We start from the raw sequence: 19,856 nt of genomic DNA on the forward strand, positions 1-19,856 counted from the left end.
ATGTGAGAAATTTCTGTACTTTCCTCTCAATTTTGCTATGAATCCAAAACTGCTTCAAAAAATAATAAAGCCTTAAAAAAATTTTTTCCAGTATGTGTGTATTTTCACTTCTATGTAAGTCACTTCATACATCCACACTTTTTTTTATAACTTGCCGTCTTTTTTTTTCTCTCTCTCTCTTTATAAGAATTATAACTCAGGCAGCTTTTCAGGTTAATATACACAGATCTACCAAATTCTTCTCGATAACTCTCCTATACATTAAATGGTTATTTAGCCAGTTCCCTATTGATAGACATTAGACTATTTCCAGTTTTTAAAAATAATTTCATCTTCAGCAGCTTTGTAGATGTATCTTTGGGCATTTGTACAGTATATACACAGAATAAATGTCTGAAAATATAATTGCTTTATTAAAAATTATAGACACTTAAAATTTTGCATATGTTACCATATTCCCTTTGAAAAGGTTTTACCAATTCACATTCCTTCCTAAAGTATATGAGGATTTCACTGCTCTAATAGTATTCTATGTATTTATTTTCTTACCTTTGAAACCACTGTCATTCCACATTTTTTAGTTTAACAATTGTTTTGCCGGAAAATAAAAATTTGGTTTTAAAAATACATTGACAGTGGTTTCCTTATATTCTCTTAGAAAACTTCCCCAGTGTTGGTTACCTTAATAAGATAACTTTTTATGTATTCTCTTACCTCTGCCTAAACCGTTAGACTTGTGGTTTATCAGAATTTTCAGAGGCTCTCAGATCTTTTTCATTTCCTTATAGTTTATCATTGTTAAATTTAGTGACATGATATATTTGTTTTTATTTTAATATCAATAGTAATTATTAGAATGTTAATTTGAAAGTGTCTATGCCATATTAATTTAACATTTAAATAAGACTTTCCTGAGGAGTCATTCAATAAATCAGGATTTACCTTTAAAGTTCATGAAATGTAATTGAATATACCCTAATATGACAAAACCTAAACTCCCACATAAGCCGGCAACCAGCTAGCTCAGTTGGTTAGAATATGGTGCAAAAATTCCAGATAAAACAAATTTTACATGTTATAATTACTTTTACCTCAAAACCTATCTATTGGCTGGCCAGTTAAAGAAGCCATGTAAAGTAGTGTACAAAGCAATAAATATTTTGTTAAAGGTAATGTTTTTGTTTTCATTTTTTCTACTTGTATTATACACTCATATAAAAGCAGAGGTTGTTAAATGAAGTTCATAAAGCATTTAGATGGTGTCTCATCACTTTTCATTATCCTGTGACATCTCTATTCTTCATGTCTAATAGGTACAAATAAAAATGAAACCAAGATAATTTTATGTCAGTAGCTAATTTTTATCTTGCAAGAATAATTTTTAAAAGTGTTATGGGCTTTATTTAAGGAAGCCTTTCTGCTGAATTCACATTGCTACTGCTTTGCAAAGGTGAATGGAAAATAGATATATTTTCCATTTACAGATACAAAAAAAACTAGGGCATCAAGAGTGAAGGTGACTTGCCAGAACAGAAAATCACAGGAGCCAGCAGTCTCTTGGCTCCTGTGGCATATTCATTAGATTGCTATATTACATTCATTTTCATATACCTTCATTTCACCTCTTAGACAAGAATAAGCTGAAATATACCAGAAACGATATTGCCTCTTATAAACATTGCAATATTGCCATGAATCTTTACCACTCAATTTAATGTTCGAGCAATTCCTCTGTTCAGGTTTGTATTTAATGGCTCTTAAATTACTCTTAGTATTTCTGATTTGACCAATAAAATGTGGATTTATTTAAGATATAACTAACAAAATTGGACATTGTAGGGTATATGCTTCACTTAATTTCAAATCCAAAAGTGTTTTATTTGTATGCATAATATTAATCTTAGTAACTATTATTTTATATTTTAGTTACATTAGTCATATCTGTCTTTTCATGGATAAAAATCTTCCAAGAATAAGCTAAAATTAAATTAGGAAATTAAGAGGTGAGCCAGTCTCATCATATGCCCTCTTTAGTATGGTCGAAGACCTTTAATTCTAATTTGTAATAATAATTCTCTTCAATTTGGTGTCTCTTTGGCAATGATAGCTTAACCAAAATCCAGTTAATATTTACACATTTGTGTTCTTAACTGGCTTCTGTTTGAGCTTACATTTTGAGATTTTGCAAAAATAAGGTAATAAAAAGCATATTTACATCACAATTTACTGTAAATAACTAATTACTTATAAGTGCCCCATGTAAAGCTGGAAAAATGACTAGAAGCAACATTTTCAGATTGTAGCAATTTGATATCTGGGGAATATAAGCTTTGAAACAAGGGACTAATAAGTCATACTTGTTGATACTTTCATAACAAGTTGTTAATTTGGTGGTTTTTTAAATATAGGAAAAATTATTGGAATCAGATAAGCAAAGGAAACAATTGACAGAAGAGCTCCAGAATGTGAAGCAAGTAAGTATATGTATTGTGTATATGTGTGTTCGTGTGTGTGTGTGTGTGTGTGTGTGTGTGTGAACATATGAGGTATAATTATAAAGCTGTGGTTCTTTATAATATCCCAGAGCTTCCTGATACGTATTACATAATACAAAATAGCATAGATCTTAAAAGCAATCACTTTTGGAGGCTTTCCCTATGCTAAAGTCTTGCTACTATTGCTCAAAACAATGTTAAAATTTCTTTGAAATTGCTTTGAAAGAAAGATATCCATAGACCAAAATAATTGATCTCCTTACTTTTCCATTATTTTTTCTTTTCTTTCATTTCCCCTTTTTTCTTTCTTTTTTTTCTTTTGTTACTCATTCTTCATTTTACTAAAGAACAAAAAAGCCATCGAGGCAGAGCATTTTTTACATTTATTTGTTAATAATAAAAAGTAAATATTTATTTTCACTTTGCATTATTCTTCAAAGAATTTGAGCTAGCTTACTATAAAACAAATATATGACATTATCATAAAATGAAAACCTAAATGACAAATAAAATATAAGTAAGAGAACTTTGTTAGAGATCAACAGTGATCACCTGATTTTGAATCTCCTTCACACAGTCCCCCTAGAAAACATAAAATCAACAAAGAAAGCAAATAGAACCATGCAGGACCCATATTTTGAATATGACTATGTGACATAAAACACCACAGCCTTTAAAGTATGTATAAATAAAGTAAGAAAAAGAATAATTCCAACAAAACTCCTGCAGCTTGCCTGTACTGAAACCTGGATTACAGAGAACAGAGGAGGCAAGGCTTGAAAAATTTTGAAATAAAGAATAGAGAGAAACCATGAATGAGATGAAGAACAAACAAAATCAACCCCAGAAAGAGAAAATGTAACAATAAGTGCCAAAATACTGGACATAGGTCAGGACTTGGTGGTTCTTAGCACTAGCTACAGAAAAGAGACTTCAAGGTATGAATGCAATCAGAAATGACAGCCTTGAAGAATCATTATTTCTGAGGAAGAACCAGATAAATAGAGAATGGATAGAATTCCTTGGAGACTAGGCAATGATGGGAAAGAAGGAAATAAGAAGGGAAAATTAAGGATCTTATAGAAATGAAAGCAGAACACAACTTACTAATCCATCCACCCTACCCTATGACCATCAAAACAAGATCCATTAAAGAAACGGCACAGAAGAGAGTGCTCTTGAACTAAGAACTTTTTCTGTGAAATAGAATAGAACAAAAATTCTATCTCCATCATTATAAAATAACTGAAAAAATCAGATTGATATCAATGAAAGTTTTCCTCCTAATGAAAACTTTCCAAAACAATTTAACCACAAAGCTTAAGAAAACTGTAATGTCACACTCCATACTCAGGGAAATATCCTCAAATAAGCATTTCAGGCTAAGAAAAACACATCTCAAATCAGAAACTTAAAAAATAATAATAATAGATATTGATCCCCCCCTGCAAAAAAAATCAGGAAAAACTGAAATGAGAGTTGATAAAACTTAGGAAAGAAGGAAGAGACAAAATCCTATCAGAAATGAAAACTAAATTACAAGTTGCCCTAGGAAGAATATAATCAAGTGAAAAGGCAATGAAAAAACAAGAAAAGCAACTAGGAAAGTGAAAGTATAATCAAGAAGTAAAAGAGTTTCTTAAAGAAATCAATCAAAATAACTGAACAGCACTAATACTTAGAACTATAATCCAAGAAAACTTTCTAAAGTTAAAACAAGACCTGAATCTAATATAGGTACTGGGGAAATCTGACCTGGAAAGATTAGTCTACAATATATTCTAGTAAAATTATTAGACTTTAGAGGAAAATAAATGCACAGTGCTTCCAAGTAAAAAGATTAAGTAACTTACAAAGGCAATAGAATTAGACCAGCATCAGGTTTCTCAAAACAACATGCAAAGTAAGGCAATATAGCAGAACAACATTTTCAAGACATTAAAGGAAAGAAAGAAAGTATACAAAAATGTTATATACAGCCAACCTGACTTTTAAAATATCAAGGACATAGCAAACAGTTTGGGATATACAAGCACTAAGGGAATACTACACATATGTGGTATTCCTGAAGACCTTCAGATAGGATGAGTTTTATCCAACTAAAAAATGCCTGAAATAACGTTGAAAAATGTTTCCAAATGCTTCATGTATTTTATTGTACAGGTGAGACTAAAATGAGTCAGTGCACGGATGAAAAAAATAACATGTCAACATTAAATGTGTTAACAAAAGTCAAAAGATGTAAATTTTTTGATGGGAGGATAAGAAAAAAGAGGAATACAGAATACCTCATTTTGTTATATAAGCAAAGGGTAGCAGTCAACAAATATTTAAAACTGATATCACATAAAAATTAGGTAAAAATAGAGGAGACAGTAAGCATTTAAACAATAATAATGGAAAGATAACCTATAGAATGAAAATACAAACCTTCATAAACACCAAAAAGAATTTTTTAAGTAAAAAGGACACACAAAGAAATGCAGTAAATATACACAAGAATTTCAACATAAGACAATTTGATAGAACTGCAACAAAACATAATGATTCTCTTAACATGAATAAGATCGACTCACCTGTTTTTAAAAAAATTTTTTTTAAAATATAGTTTGCCAAAACTGACCAGAGTAAAGATAGAAAGCCTAAAAGGCCATTTTCTGTAAACGAGATAAAGTAAGTTATCAAGAAACTACTAGATAAAAGGACCCGGCAAGATGGCTTCACAGAGAAATTTAACCAAACCTTTGACCGTCTTAAAGCTATATAAATTGCTTCAGAGTGTAAAAAATGAAAGAAAATTTCCAAATTCTTTTCATGAAGCAAGTATAGCATCAGTGTATAAACTTAATAAAAATAGCACAAAAAAGAAGATACAGTTAGACTAGAAAAACAATTAGAGGCATATGACTTGGAAAAGAAAAAATGCAACTGTCTCATTTTGCAGACGATGTAGTAGTAATCTGGAATACCCTAGAGAGTGATAAAAGTAACTCAGTAAGTTGATAAGCTAGCAAGATATAAAATTAATATGCAAAACTAAATTACATCCATATACACAAATAATAACCAATTAGAAGTTTTAATAGTTGAAGAGAAACCAAAACTATATAGAAAAATAGGCAAAAGACCTGAACAGATAATTCATCAAAAAAGCTGCAAAAATGTCCCTTAAACAAATGAAAAGATACTCAATCTCTTTCTCTCATAATAAAAGAAATGAGAGTTAAATCTATACTATCATCGAACCCCTAGCTTCTAAAATCATTAAGTCAAACCATCTAAGAAATTATGGAATAAGACTCTGACAGAGGACATCCCCCAATAAAAAATAACTCCAGAACCTAAACATTTAATAATAAGCAACTACCAAAGGAATTGGAGACTGAACATCATCAGACAAGTTGCTACTCCTGGAAGAGAAGCAGAATATTAACATGTACCTAGAAGTAAGAAGTAAAAATTACATGAAATGGTATTCTTTTGTTTGTTTTTGTTTTAGATGGAGTCTTGCTCTGTCACCCAGGCTGTAGTGCAGGGGCATGATCTCAGCTCACTGCAACCTCCACCTCCTGGGTTCAAGCGATTCTTCTGCCTCAGCCTCCCGGGCAGCTGGGATTACAGGTGCGCACCACCATGCCCAGCTAATTTTTGTATTTTTAGTAGAGGCGTGGTTTTGCCATGTGGGCTAGGCTGGTTTTGAACTCCTGACCTCAGGTGATCTGCCTGCCTCGGCCTCTCAAAGTGCTGGATTACAGGTGTGAGCCACTGCACTGGGCCTAAAATGATATTCTTAGAGAGGTGTCACTCCTTTCTGTATGTTTATGAACAAGGAAAATTAAAAATATACCTGCTTATTTTTGTAAAAGAAATCAAAGGAGGGATAAACTACACAGCAATGAAATTAATTAACTACAACATGGGTAGACATGCATGTTAAGATACAAGAAAGAGTGACACTGCTCTAAAAATATATTATCATGTAATATTTACTTTTGTGTACATGTTAATATTCTACTCATTCAAAAAATATATTAAAAATTAAGATGGAAAGGGGAAAATAAACCTAAAACTGCAAGTGTACTGAAGAAAATGAATCTAATTGTATTTCAAATGAATACCATAATTATGGTAAGGAAAAAAAAATATAGATAGAACCAATTCAAGTAAGTAGTGAATACAGTATTTGTGTTCAGTGTTTTGTCTGGATGGAATTGAGTTGGGAAGGAATTTCATACAAGCCTTAAACCTTTTTTTTTGGTATGTTTTTTGTTTTGTTTTGTTGTTTTAGTGGTGGAGCAAAGCAGTTCTGAAACAATTTTAGATGCTTTATAGGTCTTAGCAAATGTGTTGATTGTTGTTGAGAAGCAGAATCTCAATGAAAAAGAAAAGACAAAATAGAATGAATAAAGTCAAGAAAGGACCTTGAGTTGGGTGTGGTGGTATGCATCTGTAGTTCCAGCCAGTTGGGAGGCTGAAGTGGGAGGATAGCTTGAAGCCACAGTATGCTATTATGGTGCCTGTGACTAGCCACTGTATTCCAGCCAGGGCAACATAGTGACACCTTGTCTCTTAAAAGGAAAAAGAAAGAAGGAAAGAACCCTGTGGGATGGGCTTGAATTGGATGTATCATTGTGAATACATCATTTCTTATATATGTATGTGCATATGAACGTGTATGTACACATCTGTATTATATATATGCATGTGTATATATACAAATGTTCCTCAACACAATGGGGCTATGTCCTGATACATCCAATCCAAGTTGAAAATATCATAAGTAGAAAATGTGTTTAATACCCCAGTAAGCCTATTATAAAGTCGAAAACACATTAAGTCAAACCATCATAAGTCAGGGACCATCTGTATATGTATATTTTCCCTAGCTCTGTCAACTTAAAGGACTAAGAAACAGACACCCTAATAACAGTGAGCACATTACTATATCTAAGTGACCAGATACCACTCCCCACTGAAAGAAACTCAGGCTACTCAGAGAAATGACTAATTTTAGAAACGAGGAAGGGTAAGTAAAAAATAAGCCTGGAATACCTTAATATGTCAGAAAATAAGGACATGTTCAAAATGACAGGGGCATATCACAAGGAACTAGCTTGAAGGGGCTTCCACTGGCCAAATATGGAAGAACTTGAGTACCAAAATAATTTAGTACCGTAATGTATTGCAGACTATAGAAGAAATCGTAATTCATGGTATCACTAGTAAATTGATTAATAGGGAGAAAGGAGTACTTTTGCTCATAGTAGGATGTTGAATACTGACTGGTAATTGCAGAGAAGCTGCTAGTTTTGGAAATCAACATTTTACATCTATTTTAGTAAAGACTTGATAGGCACAAATCATTCAATGCTAAATTTAGTGGAAAATTTTGATGAAGAGCAGAATATTTACATGGTTTTAAAGTATCTCTCCACAGACTGCTTATTAATTGCAAGGGGATAAAATAGCAATTATATAGTGGAGGAATCAGAAAACACCTTGACTGGTGCTAAATGTTGATATCCCAATGAAGAACATATGGGCATTGTGTGACTCCAAATGTGATGCCCAGAATGACTACAACATCACCTGTGTAGTTTTCTGGCTGAGAATGTGTAACCTGAATCTAACCATGAAGAGATGTCAGGCAAGCTCAAAATGAGAGAAAGTTTTGTTTAAAAAAAAAAAAAAAAAGACGTGTATGACGTGTGTGTGTATGGGTTGTATTCTTTAGAAATGTCAATGATATTTTCTTTAAAAAAACAAAGGTAATAGAAGTTTACAGATTAAAAGATGCTAAAGAGACGTGAAAACTAAATACAGCATCTGACTCCAGACTGGATCCTGTACCGGAATGGGAAAAATGCTATCAAGGACATTATTGGGTCAGTTGACAAAATTGGAATACAGATGGTAGATTAAAGCATTGAATTGATGTTAAACTTCCTAAATTTGTTAACTGTACTGTGGTTATATAAAAGAATATCCTTATTCTTAGGAAATATGTGGTTATATAAGAGAATATCCTTATTCATAGGAAATATTGGAGTTTTTAGGGATAAAGGACCGTGATGTATATAACTTACCCTCAGATGGTTAAAAAAGTGCATGTATATTTATATATACTTGTGTGTATTATTTATACACATATATAAAATTGCATTATGTTTAACTGTTACATATATGAATACATATATGAGAGAGATTGAGAACATGTAAAATCTCAGCAGCAACCACTTACTATCAGTGGCTTACAAGAATATATTGTTTCTCACTCAGGAACATGTTGGCAAAAGGATGAACCTGGGGAATTAGATAAATCTGGGTAAAGGATATGAGGATATTCTTTATACTATTCTTGCAGCTCAACTGAATATTTGAAATTATTTCCAAAGTCAATTTTTTTTAAAAGTCCTCTATTTCGGGGCCAATTTGCAGACCCTCATTTTATTAAATATTTTTATACTTTAATTGATATGACTTTTTAGTGCTTTTCATTCTGTATCTTTTATACCTCCATGAATTTGTATGGCCAGATCTTTTTACATTTTAGTGTTTGCATCCTGAAAATGGACATTTACAAATCTTTCTTGTTAGTTTTTGTATGTAGAATAAATTAGGGGAGTTTTCTCCTAACTTTAAATTTTTCTTTTCTCCTAAAGGCTTGGAATATATAATCTTTAGAATATCAACCATGATTGGTTAAATAATAATTATATTAAAGGCTGATGTAAGACATGAATCTAAAGAAAAACAGCAGTTTTTTTTTTTCTTTTTCTAGCAGTACCTACTTTTTCCACATGAGGCCCTCCTGTATTTATTTCTGTGAAAGGATTAGTTTCTGTTATTAAGAAAGGTCATGTCTGCAGGAATAAGTAATCTAGGGCTAATTTGTATTAGAATTTAATAAGACAAAAAATGAATATATGAAAAAATATATAAACAAAAGAGAGAATCTTATATGGTTCGCAGTGAATTGGCCAGGCACGGTGGCTCGCGCCTGTGATCCCAGCACTTTGGAAGGCCAAGGTAGGTGAATCACTTGAGGTCAGGAGTTCAAAACCAGCCTGGCCAACATGGCGAAACCCCATCTCTACTAAAAATACAAAAAAATTAGCCAGACATGGTAGCGCATGCCTGTCATCACAGCTACTCAGGAGGCTGAGGCACAAGAATTGCTCTAACCTGGGAGGTGGAGGTTGCAGTGAGCTGAGACTACACCACTGCACTCCAGCCTGGGTAGTGGAGTGATATTCAATCTCAAAAACAAAACAACAGTGAATTGGCCTGAGGATAAGTACAGTAGATAATGGGGTTTGGAGTTATACCATCTTAGTTTATACCCTGACCCTGCCTCTTGCTAGCTTTTGACCTTTGTCAAACTGCTTCACCTTTATGGGTCTCAGCTTCCTCATCTGTAAAATGGGTTTGATAATAGGATCCTTCACAATAACATTAGAAGTATTAAGATAATATACATAGATGCTAATGTGTATAGCACATACCACTCAACAAATATTATTATAAATAATAGAAGCAGAAATATTAACAGCTGGAAATGATTTGTATTAACTGTTTAATAAAGAGGAGGAAAATGTAATTTTAACTGAGGGCATAAGGGGACTTTTCATAGAGAAGGTGGCACGTCAGCTGACCCAGACACAGAAAGGGAGAGCATTTCAGACTGAGAAAACAGCATGAAAATCATGGCAAAAAAGGGGAAATTTGCTTGTGTTTGGGGTCAAAATAGACCTTTTCTATGCTAACTTTGTTAACATATTTCTGTCGTCATGTCTGAAAAGGTGTTAATAATATCTACCTTATAATTTTTTCATAGGACTTGAGAATTTAAGAGCCTAAACCTGTCAGGAATCTAATTTTGAATACTAGTTTTGACATGTATTCTTTTATCAACATCATTATCAAAGGCCCAGGAACATAAGGGAAACATGGAAAGATGAATCTGTTAGGAAATGACATTTGGGTGGGTGTGTTGGGGCCTACACATATAAACAGTTGAATACCAGCCTAAGATCTTAGAGAACTGCCATTTAAAATATTTAACAAAGAGAGAAAAGTGAACAACTGTTCCACGCATAATCTGACCCCACTCTTTCTTTCATACTCCATAACCAATTTGTGGGCCAACTTTTGTTTGTTTGTTTGTTTGTTTGTTTGTTTGTTTTTGAGATGGAGTTTCGCTCTGTCGCCCAGGCTGGAGTGCAGTGGCGATCTCTGCTCACTGCAAGCTCCGCTTCCCAGGTTCACGCCATTCTCCTGCCTCAGCCTCCCGAGTAGCTGGGACTACAGGCGCCCGCCACCACGCCCGGCTAATTTTTTGTATTTTTAGTAGAGACGGGGTTTCACCGTGTTAGCCGGGATGGTCTCAATCTCCTGACCTCGTGATCTGCCTGCCTCGGCCTCCCAAAGTGCTGGGATTACAGGCGTGAGCCACCACGCCCGGCCAGTTGGGTCTACTTTTTAGAAATCACAGAATTTTGCCACTTTTCACCACTTCCATCAGTGGTCTAAGCCGCTATCAAGTCCCGCCCGTATTACTATTACAGCTTCCTACCAGATCACCCTACTTTTACACTGCCTCACTCCCATACTGTCTAATCTGAACAAAGCAGCCAGAAATATTGTTTTAAAACTGCGTGTAGAATTCTCCAGGACTTTCCATCTCAGTCAAAGTACGCCAGAAATGCTGCAAGTAGAAACCTCCAAGTAATTGTTAAAGCCTATGAGGGTCTACATGACCTGCTGTCCTTTCCCCATCCTAACACTCCTTTTAAAGTACCTCAGCTCTTTCCACACTTCTCCCCTCCACCCCTCTACTCATTCTCCAGCTCATCTGGTCTCTTTGCACCATCATTCCTCTAACCCTTACTGTGTGTGGAGGAGTTTCTTTTAGTATAACTGATTACTATCTTACATCTTAAATAATTTACTTACGTTTTGCTCTTTATCTGTGTCCCCCATCTGAAGGGTAAGCTTCATGAAGACAGCTATCTTGGATTTGTTCTCTGATTTATCTTACAATAATAGCTGTTATTAGGTACTCAAACATTTGGTGAATGGATGAAGGGATAAATGAAGGATATACTTTAAGGTTAAACTGACAGCAAGTTGGGAAGTAACCAAAGATCAGATAAAAGGCTGTTGTAATAGTCTAGAACAGCAATGTCCCTTAGAAATATAATGAAAACCATGATATATCGCTATATTTTCTAACAGCCACATTTTTTAAAAAAGTAAAAAGAAACAGGTAACATTAATTTTAATGTTTTATTTAGTTGGATTTATCTAAAATATTACTTTAGCATGCAATAATATTTTTAAAATTCATTATGAGATATTTTTACCTTTTTTTATACTGTATCTTTGAAATCTAGTGTTTTTTAAATTTAGAGCATATCTTAATTTTTACAGTGAATTTTCAATGGAAATATTGGATCTGTGTTTAGATTTAATAAAATTTACAGTTGAAAAATGAATTCACATACTCAAATTGTTCCAAACTTATTTTAAAAGTTTCTGATAACTGAACACCAAAAATCTTTTTCTCTTAATATTTATATCCACACCAACAAAACTATTTTATTTTTTAAGAAGAATTTGTTTTTAAGCAAGATCTTTTCAAAGCTACATCTGTTAAGTACCTTCACTAATTCTTGTCAGCTCAGTATTATTAGCATAAAATTCAAGCCCAGGAGATGGAGGCTGCAGTGGGCCATGATCATGCCGCTGCACTCCAGCCTGGGCAACAGAGGAAGAACCTGTCTCAAAAACAAACAAAAAAACTGGCCAAGCCCAGTGGCTCATGCCTGTAATCTCAAAACTTTGGGAGGCCAAGGCAGGCAGATCGCTTGAGCCCAGGAGTTCATTCCAGCTTGGGCAACATGGAGAACCCCCAACTCTACAAAAAATATTAGCATCAAATTCAAGGAGTGTTACATATAATGAAAGCAACTCTAAATTTAGCAGTATGAAGAAAGCACACTTCAAACTTTTTTTCACTTTTCATAGCCAATTTATGTAACACTATCAATAATTGAGATCTACATATTACCTTATAGTAGAAAAATAGGTAAAATCATTATTTTTTATTTATATTATGAAAAGGTTCAATTTCACTATAAATTCTTACACTTATCTAGCTTCATAAACAAACTTTCCTTTTCCTTGTAGTTTGTAGTTTAACTCATTTACATGCACTGTGATATTAATGAGAAAATGTAAATCACACTAATGACACTGCCATTTTCTTTTGTCTGGTTACTGAATATTAGATGCACATTCCTTTTGTTTAAGAAAACCTTTAATTGGAGTTAAAAGTACAGAAAATCTTTGTAAATCTTTTTCATATCTTAGCCAAAAAGTATTGGCAAATCACATAGCATCAGAAAATGTATTGTCTTCCTTTTTTCTTTTAACAGTTTTATCAACTACTGATGACTCATAGAATTTACGTGCATATACTAAACAGTGTTAGCAACTGTATCTATGATGCTTGTCATAAAACCAGCTTGAGAAAACTGAACACAAATATCTTCAATATGTATCATACAGTGGAATAAAACAATAAAGCAGCCTCTTTCTTCTTTGAAAATCAATAAATTCAAATTTTGTTGTTGTTTTTAATTTTACTTTGAGTTCTGGGGTACATGTGCAGAACGTGCAGGTTTATTACATAGGTATACATGTCCCATGGTGGTTTGCTGCACCTATCAACCCAATATCTAGGTTTTTTTTTTTTTTTTTTGAGACGGAGTCTCACTCTGTTGCCCAGGCTGGAGTGCAGTGGCCAGATCTCAGCTCACTGCAAGCTCCGCCTCCTGGGTTCACGCCATTCTCCTGCCTCAGCCTCCCGAGTAGCTGGGACTACAGGCTCCTGCCACCTCGCCCGGCTAGTTTTTTGTATTTTTTTTAGTAGAGACGGGGTTTCACCGTGTTAGCCAGGATGGTCTCGATCTCCTGACCTTGTGATCCGCCCATCTCGGCCTCCCAAAGTGCTGGGATTACAGGCTTGAGCCACCGCGCCCGGCCCAACATCTAGGTTTTAAGCCTCGCATGCTTTAGGTATTATCCTTATGCCCTCCCTCCCCTTGCTCCACCTCCCGACAGGCCCCAGTGTGTGATGTTCCCCTCCCTGTATACATGTGTTCTCATTGTTCGGCTCTCACTAAAGAGTGAGAACATGCAGTATTTGGTTTTCTGTTCCTGTGTTAGTTTGCTGAGAATGATGGTTTCCAGCTTCATCCGTGTATCTGCAAAGGACATGAACTCTTTTCTTTTTTATGGCTGCATAGAATTCCATGGTGTATATGTGCCACATTTTCTTTATCCAGTCTATCATTGATGGGAATTTGGGTTGGTTCCAAGTCTTTGCCATTGTGAATAGTGCCACAATAAACATACATGTACATGTGTTTTTATAGTAGAATGATTTATAATCCTTTGGTTATATACCCAGTAAGAGGATTGCTGGTTCAAATGGTATTTCTGATTCTAGATCCTTGAGGAATCACCACACTGTCTTCCACAATGGTTGAACTAATTTACATTCCCACCAACAGTGTAAAAGCATTACTATTTCTCCACATCCTCTTCAGCATCCATTATTTCCTGATTTTTTAATGATCGCCATTCTAACTGGCGTGAGATGGTATCTCATTGTGATTTTGATTTGCGTTTCTCTGATGACCAATGATGATGAGACTTTTTTCATGTTTGTTGGCCACATAAATGCCTTTTTTTGAGAAGTGTCTGTTCATATCCTTCACCCACTTGTTGATGGGATTCATAAATCTAAATTTTTGATGCAATATAGCTGGACCCCCATTTATCATCATGAAAATTTGTTTTTTATTATCTACCTGAAACTCTTTTTTGACAGATGTAAAAGAGTTAAAGATATCTACACTGCAAGTTTGATTTTTTTAGGCTGCAAATCAACAACATTTTATAAGTTTGGATGCCCTTTGAGGCGGTACATGCCTGAAGTATGAATTTGGTAGTGTCTCTTGCAGGATATAGCCCACTGAAAGCTATTTTAATCAATTGATCATTGATATTCTTAGGAAGTTCTTATCATCAATGAGCATTTGTTTTATTACTTAATTGAATGTCCTCCATTTTTTATAAAATATGTTTCCCAATAGTTTTGTCATAACTGAAATTACTATCTCAATCTAAAAATGGTTTTCTTTTTTGTGCAAAAATTCTAGCCATTTTATAGTTACAAATGTTGGACATTTACTTCTGGTGACTAACTTTATTGATTTTTTTTACTGCTAATAGGAAACTTCTTATCAAATTCACCATTAATCTGCAAAAATGACTATTAATATTGCTCACTTTTTATATATTTCAAAATTTTCTTATACAGTAGACACACTTTTTGCAAATTGCAATTGCATTGTTCCAGTAATATTACTAACTAATTTATCTCCATTTTATTCTACATCAGTAGTATGTCTTCACTTTAAATTTAAATTTAATTTTGTCCATACTTATTTTATGGACAAATTTTTACTAAATAAAAAAATAATTATAGCCTAATAAAAATAAATATTTTAATTTAATTACTAATATGATTTACCTAGGTATCATTGTAACTCATGCTGATTGCATAAAATATTCAGATAAACCTACTGTGTGTACATATTAGTTGTAAAAAAAGATTTATAATTAATTAATTTTTTGACACTGACCACATCAGTTACGCGTTTATGTATACTACTCAAATGACTGACGTGCCTGACACAGACACTGCAGTTCAACAATAATATCTTAAATCTTAAAAAGAATATCTTAAATAAATATCTTAATATCTTAGTTCTGCCAAAACAATACAGTCTTATTTGTGAAAAAACTTACATTACTTGCGTTTTTAAACTTAAATACAAACTAATTAAAATTAAATTAAAAATTTTAAATTTGGTTCCTTAGTCAACTAGCTATATTTCAGGTGCTCAGTAGCCACATGCAACTAGTGGCTACTGTGATTAGAAATGCTGATGTAGAACTCTACATCCTTTCTACTCAGAGTGGTCAGCAACAGGAGAGCAATCAGGAACTTAGAAATGCAAAGTCTCAGGTCTCATTCCAGATCTATAGAATCAGACTCTGCACTTAATAAGTCTTCAGGGGATTTGTTTGCACCTTAAAATTTGAGAAGCCCTTGTCCAGGCAATAGGCAATGGAGGATTTAACTGGGTAATCATAAATAGTACTATACCAAAAAGGTCTATGCAAAAGACACCATGAACATAAAGTCAACCAGATATAACAGTGATAGAATGTGCAGTAATAAAGAGAGACAACAGTCAAGGCTTTGTAATTTAGTGACTGAGAGGCTGTAATGATGCAATCAACAAAATAAGACAAATGAGATTGAGGGTAAACGTGTGAATTCAGAGTAGTACTTAGTGTATAGTTTCCAGTTTAAACAAAAATAATTAAAAATACATGTATACATCTGTATATACAAACCCACATGCATACATACTGAAACACCATTCATTTCATGAACAAACACCATAAAAAAAAAGTAGACTACCCAAAATCAACCCTAAAAGTATCCAGTTTTAAAATATGTTGGCCATGGGTACTATTCAGCTTTTCTTATGTATATAGATTGATATTACTTTGTTAAAAGGATTTTGATGATACAGACCTATTGTTAATGAAAGAGTTCCTATGCTTTAGTGAAAATACCTTTCCATTTTTCCAAAGATTGATTTCTTTTTTCACAATAAGTGGGTCTTTAAAAATTACAGAGTGTGTATAACTCTTCTCTTAAAAATTTTTAAAGTAGGAACCTTAAATTGTGTGAAATTTGGCAGTTTCTTTCCTTTGATATCCTTTTGAAGATCTTTACACCAAGCTAGTACAGTACTAATGATCATCCCATGTGAATTCCTTAAACACATAGATAACCTAATTATTAAAACAGGATGTGAAGGGGTCATGTTTCACTGGAAGGATCACCTTCATTGTTGTATTCAATCAGGGATAGCTACCAGAATACCTACTCACTGTTTTGAAAAGAATTAGCTGTACTGTTCTCTAAAACTCAACTTTTTTTTTTTTTTTGAGTTTTTATGTCTTAAAGAGTAACCGAACTTAAGTTTAAAATCATGAGCACAATTTCCCATGAAATTGTTGTTATTTTTTCTTCAAGTTCTAACAATTTTTAACAGGCCTGGGCCACTCTTTTAGCAACTTCCTTTGATCAACAGCCTTCTAAAGCCTACTCTCACACTTACATTGTTTTTAAAGTTTCTTTCAGCATAGTATTATGACCTAAGGCAGCAATGAATTGGTGAACAGTCCAAAGCCAAAATATTTAGCTTGTCTGAACCAGTCTTTGCCCTAAAGAAACATGGGATATTAAGCATTTGGCAAATTCTCTAGGTTCAGATAAGCCCAGTTGTAGTTGGCCTCACCTGTGTAAAGGTTGGGTTCAGTTCTTGAGGAGAGCATGAAGTCCTGAGGCAGAAATGTAAGGTCAAATCAACGTCGGATTCTCTGTGGACAATTGAGGTTGAACATGAATCAAGTAACAGCTAGTGCAGCTGACATGTGGGCTATCTTAGTTTTCAGATGAAGCAACAAAGGAAACTAAGAACAAATTAAATATATCTTTAAAAGGAACAACAATAATAAGTGATTCCTAAAGTACTTTTCACATTTTCACACTTTTGAAGATTGTTTGTGTATTTATTTAAAAAGCAGTAAAGCCTCTAATTTTTAGAATTGATATGATTTCTCACTTTTTTTTCTTTAGTGATCTAAATTTTTACTAGTTTTTCATATAGCACTAGTAGGTGTTTTAAGATGCTATCTCATCTTCAGAGGGAAAAAGAAGAAAAATACATATATTTGTCAGTCTTTTCTGTTCTAAAAGCATGCTGCAGTAAAATGTTCCTGTTTCCATTTCAGATAGTCACTGTGGCCTCAGAATGTCAACTTTTATTTTCTATCAAAAACCCTCTTTACACAGATCCTTTATACTATTCTTTTATAGCCACAGCCACATCCTACCTGCTTCTCCAACACCTGGCAAACACTAATCTATTCTATATCTCCATAATGTTGTCATTTCAAGAATATTGTATAAATGAAATCATACAATATGTCATTTTTTGGGATTGATTCTTTTTACTTAGCAATAATTCCCTTGGGATTCATCCATATTCTTGTGTGTATCTGTAGGTTGTTCCTTCTTATTGATGAGGGCATTTAAAACTGGTTAAATCTAAATAAAGTTGGTGGATTGTATCCATGTCAATTTCCTAGGTGTGATAGTCTATTACAGTCATGCAAGATGTAACTGCTGGGGGAGATTGGATAAAGATTACATTCTCCTATACATGCCTGTAATCCCAACACTTTAGGAGGCCAAAGCAGGAGGATTGCTTGAGACCAGGAGGTCAAGATCAGCCTGAGCAACAAATCATGACTCTATCTCTACAATTATCTTAAAAGGCTTTTTAAAAAAAAAAAAAATATATATATATATATATATACTTTAAGTTCTAGGATGCATGTGCAGAAGGTGCAGGTTAGTTACATAGGTATACCCATGCCATGGTGGTTTGCTGCACCCATCAACCCTTCATCTACGTTAGGTATTTCTCCTAATGCTATCCTTCCCCTCGCCCTCGATCCCCAGACAGGCCCCAGTGTGTGATGTTGCCCTCTCTGTGTTCATGTGTTCTCATTGTTCAATTCCCATTTACGAGTGAGAACATGCAGTGTTTGGTTTTCTGTTCCTGTGTTAGTTTGCTGAGAATGATGGTTTCCAGCTTCATGTCCCTTCAAAGGACATGCACTCTTCTTTTTTATGGCTGCATAGTATTCCCTGGTGTATATTTGCCACATTTTCTTTATCCAGTCTATCATTGATGGGCATTTGGGTTGGTTCCAAGTCTTTGCTATTGTGAATAGTGCTGCAGTAAACATATGTGTGCATGTGTGCATGTGTCTTTATAGTAGAATGATTTATAATCCTTTAGGTATATAACCAGTAATGAGATTGCTGGGTCAAGTGGTATTTCTGGTTCTAGATCCTTGAGAAATCTCCAACTCTCTTCCACAATGGTTGAACTAATTTACACTCCCACCAACAGTGTAAAAGCATTCCTATTTCTCCAAATCCTCTCCAGCATCTGTTGTTTCCTGATGTTTTAATGATCGCCCTTCTAACTGGCGTGAGATGGTATCTCATTGTGGTTTTGATTTGCATTTCTCTAATGACCAATGATGATGAGCTTTGATTGGTGTACCTGGAAGTTGAAAAAGGCTTTTTTAAAAGATTTTTAAAAATCTCTTTGAGAAAATAAGTTATAAAGCTCTTATAGTGATAGACAGCAATCTGGTTGAAGAAACTCATTAAACAAACTTAATTGGATTTTTTTTACACTAATTCCTTTTTTGTGATTCAGAAAGTGACTCCTATATTCCCCACCATTAGATTCTGCCCAAGAAATTGCCTAAGGTGAAGACAGTGAGCTTGGAGAAGGAACACCAGCACATAGCTTTTGGACAGCCCAGCTGGCATTCCTGTTTGCACAGATACCAACTGTACCTAGTGATTCATTAGAGGCGAATGTAGCCTTCTAAGCAAGCATTGGCAAACAAAAGTGTCTATTTCAAAATTATCTTTTCCAAATAGTTGTTAGTCTTTTTAATTGTAGAAAAGATCTTACCATCTTAATGATTCTAAGATAAATATTATTATCCTATTTATAATATGGAACTCAATTTAGAATCACAGAATTTTCACTGTTGGAAGAATCTGCAGTTCTTCATAGGAACCTTCCAGTTCATTTGATTATTGCCTATAGTAGGTTGGCCTAGTTAGAACTGATGCTGTTAAAGTTCTAGGTTCCATACTGTGAGTCACTTATTTTCTGGCTATTTAGGGATCACATGTCATACTTCATCATCAATTGTTTCACACAGCCCTATAGTAACTTATAAGGGAGACCTGGTAAGAGAATTTAAGAAACATTTCTAAATGCATGTTTTATAGGGAGTCATTGTGAATGCTAAACATACAGTTCTACAAGGAGCTCTCAATCTAGTAACAAAAAATAAAAATAGAGCCAAATCATCACTTTCTAGAAAGCATTTCATAATAGGTGTCCTGTGGCTGGTGAGTTGTTAGAGGCATAGCTATATAGAAAAGTAGGCATTACTCCCCATAATTTTCTCTGTTTTACTAAAAACAAACAAATACGCATCACTAAAATTCCATTATTCAGTTGCTAAGAACATCTTTGAGAGTATATTTTAAACAACTACTTAGAAGCTGAACATTTTGCATTTCTTAATGTTAGAGCAATATAA

At 33.9% G+C, this 19,856-nt stretch overlaps 1 protein-coding gene across 2 annotated transcripts in view; it reads left to right on the top strand.

Annotated features, from left to right (window-relative positions):
• STXBP4 (syntaxin binding protein 4) overlaps window positions 1-19,856 on the top strand; it is a 202,773-nt gene that overhangs the window by 76,084 nt on the left and 106,833 nt on the right. For both annotated transcript variants that reach the window (XM_033183556.1, XM_033183558.1), the window contains one exon: window positions 2,409-2,474. In XM_033183556.1, coding sequence (XP_033039447.1) covers window positions 2,409-2,474 — 66 coding nt within the window. The remainder of the gene's footprint in view (window positions 1-2,408; window positions 2,475-19,856) is intronic.

Source organism: Trachypithecus francoisi, unplaced genomic scaffold (genome assembly GCF_009764315.1).
Source record: "Trachypithecus francoisi isolate TF-2019V2 unplaced genomic scaffold, Tfra_2.0 Lachesis_group20, whole genome shotgun sequence".
In the NCBI taxonomy this organism is placed as follows: Eukaryota; Metazoa; Chordata; class Mammalia; order Primates; family Cercopithecidae; genus Trachypithecus; species Trachypithecus francoisi.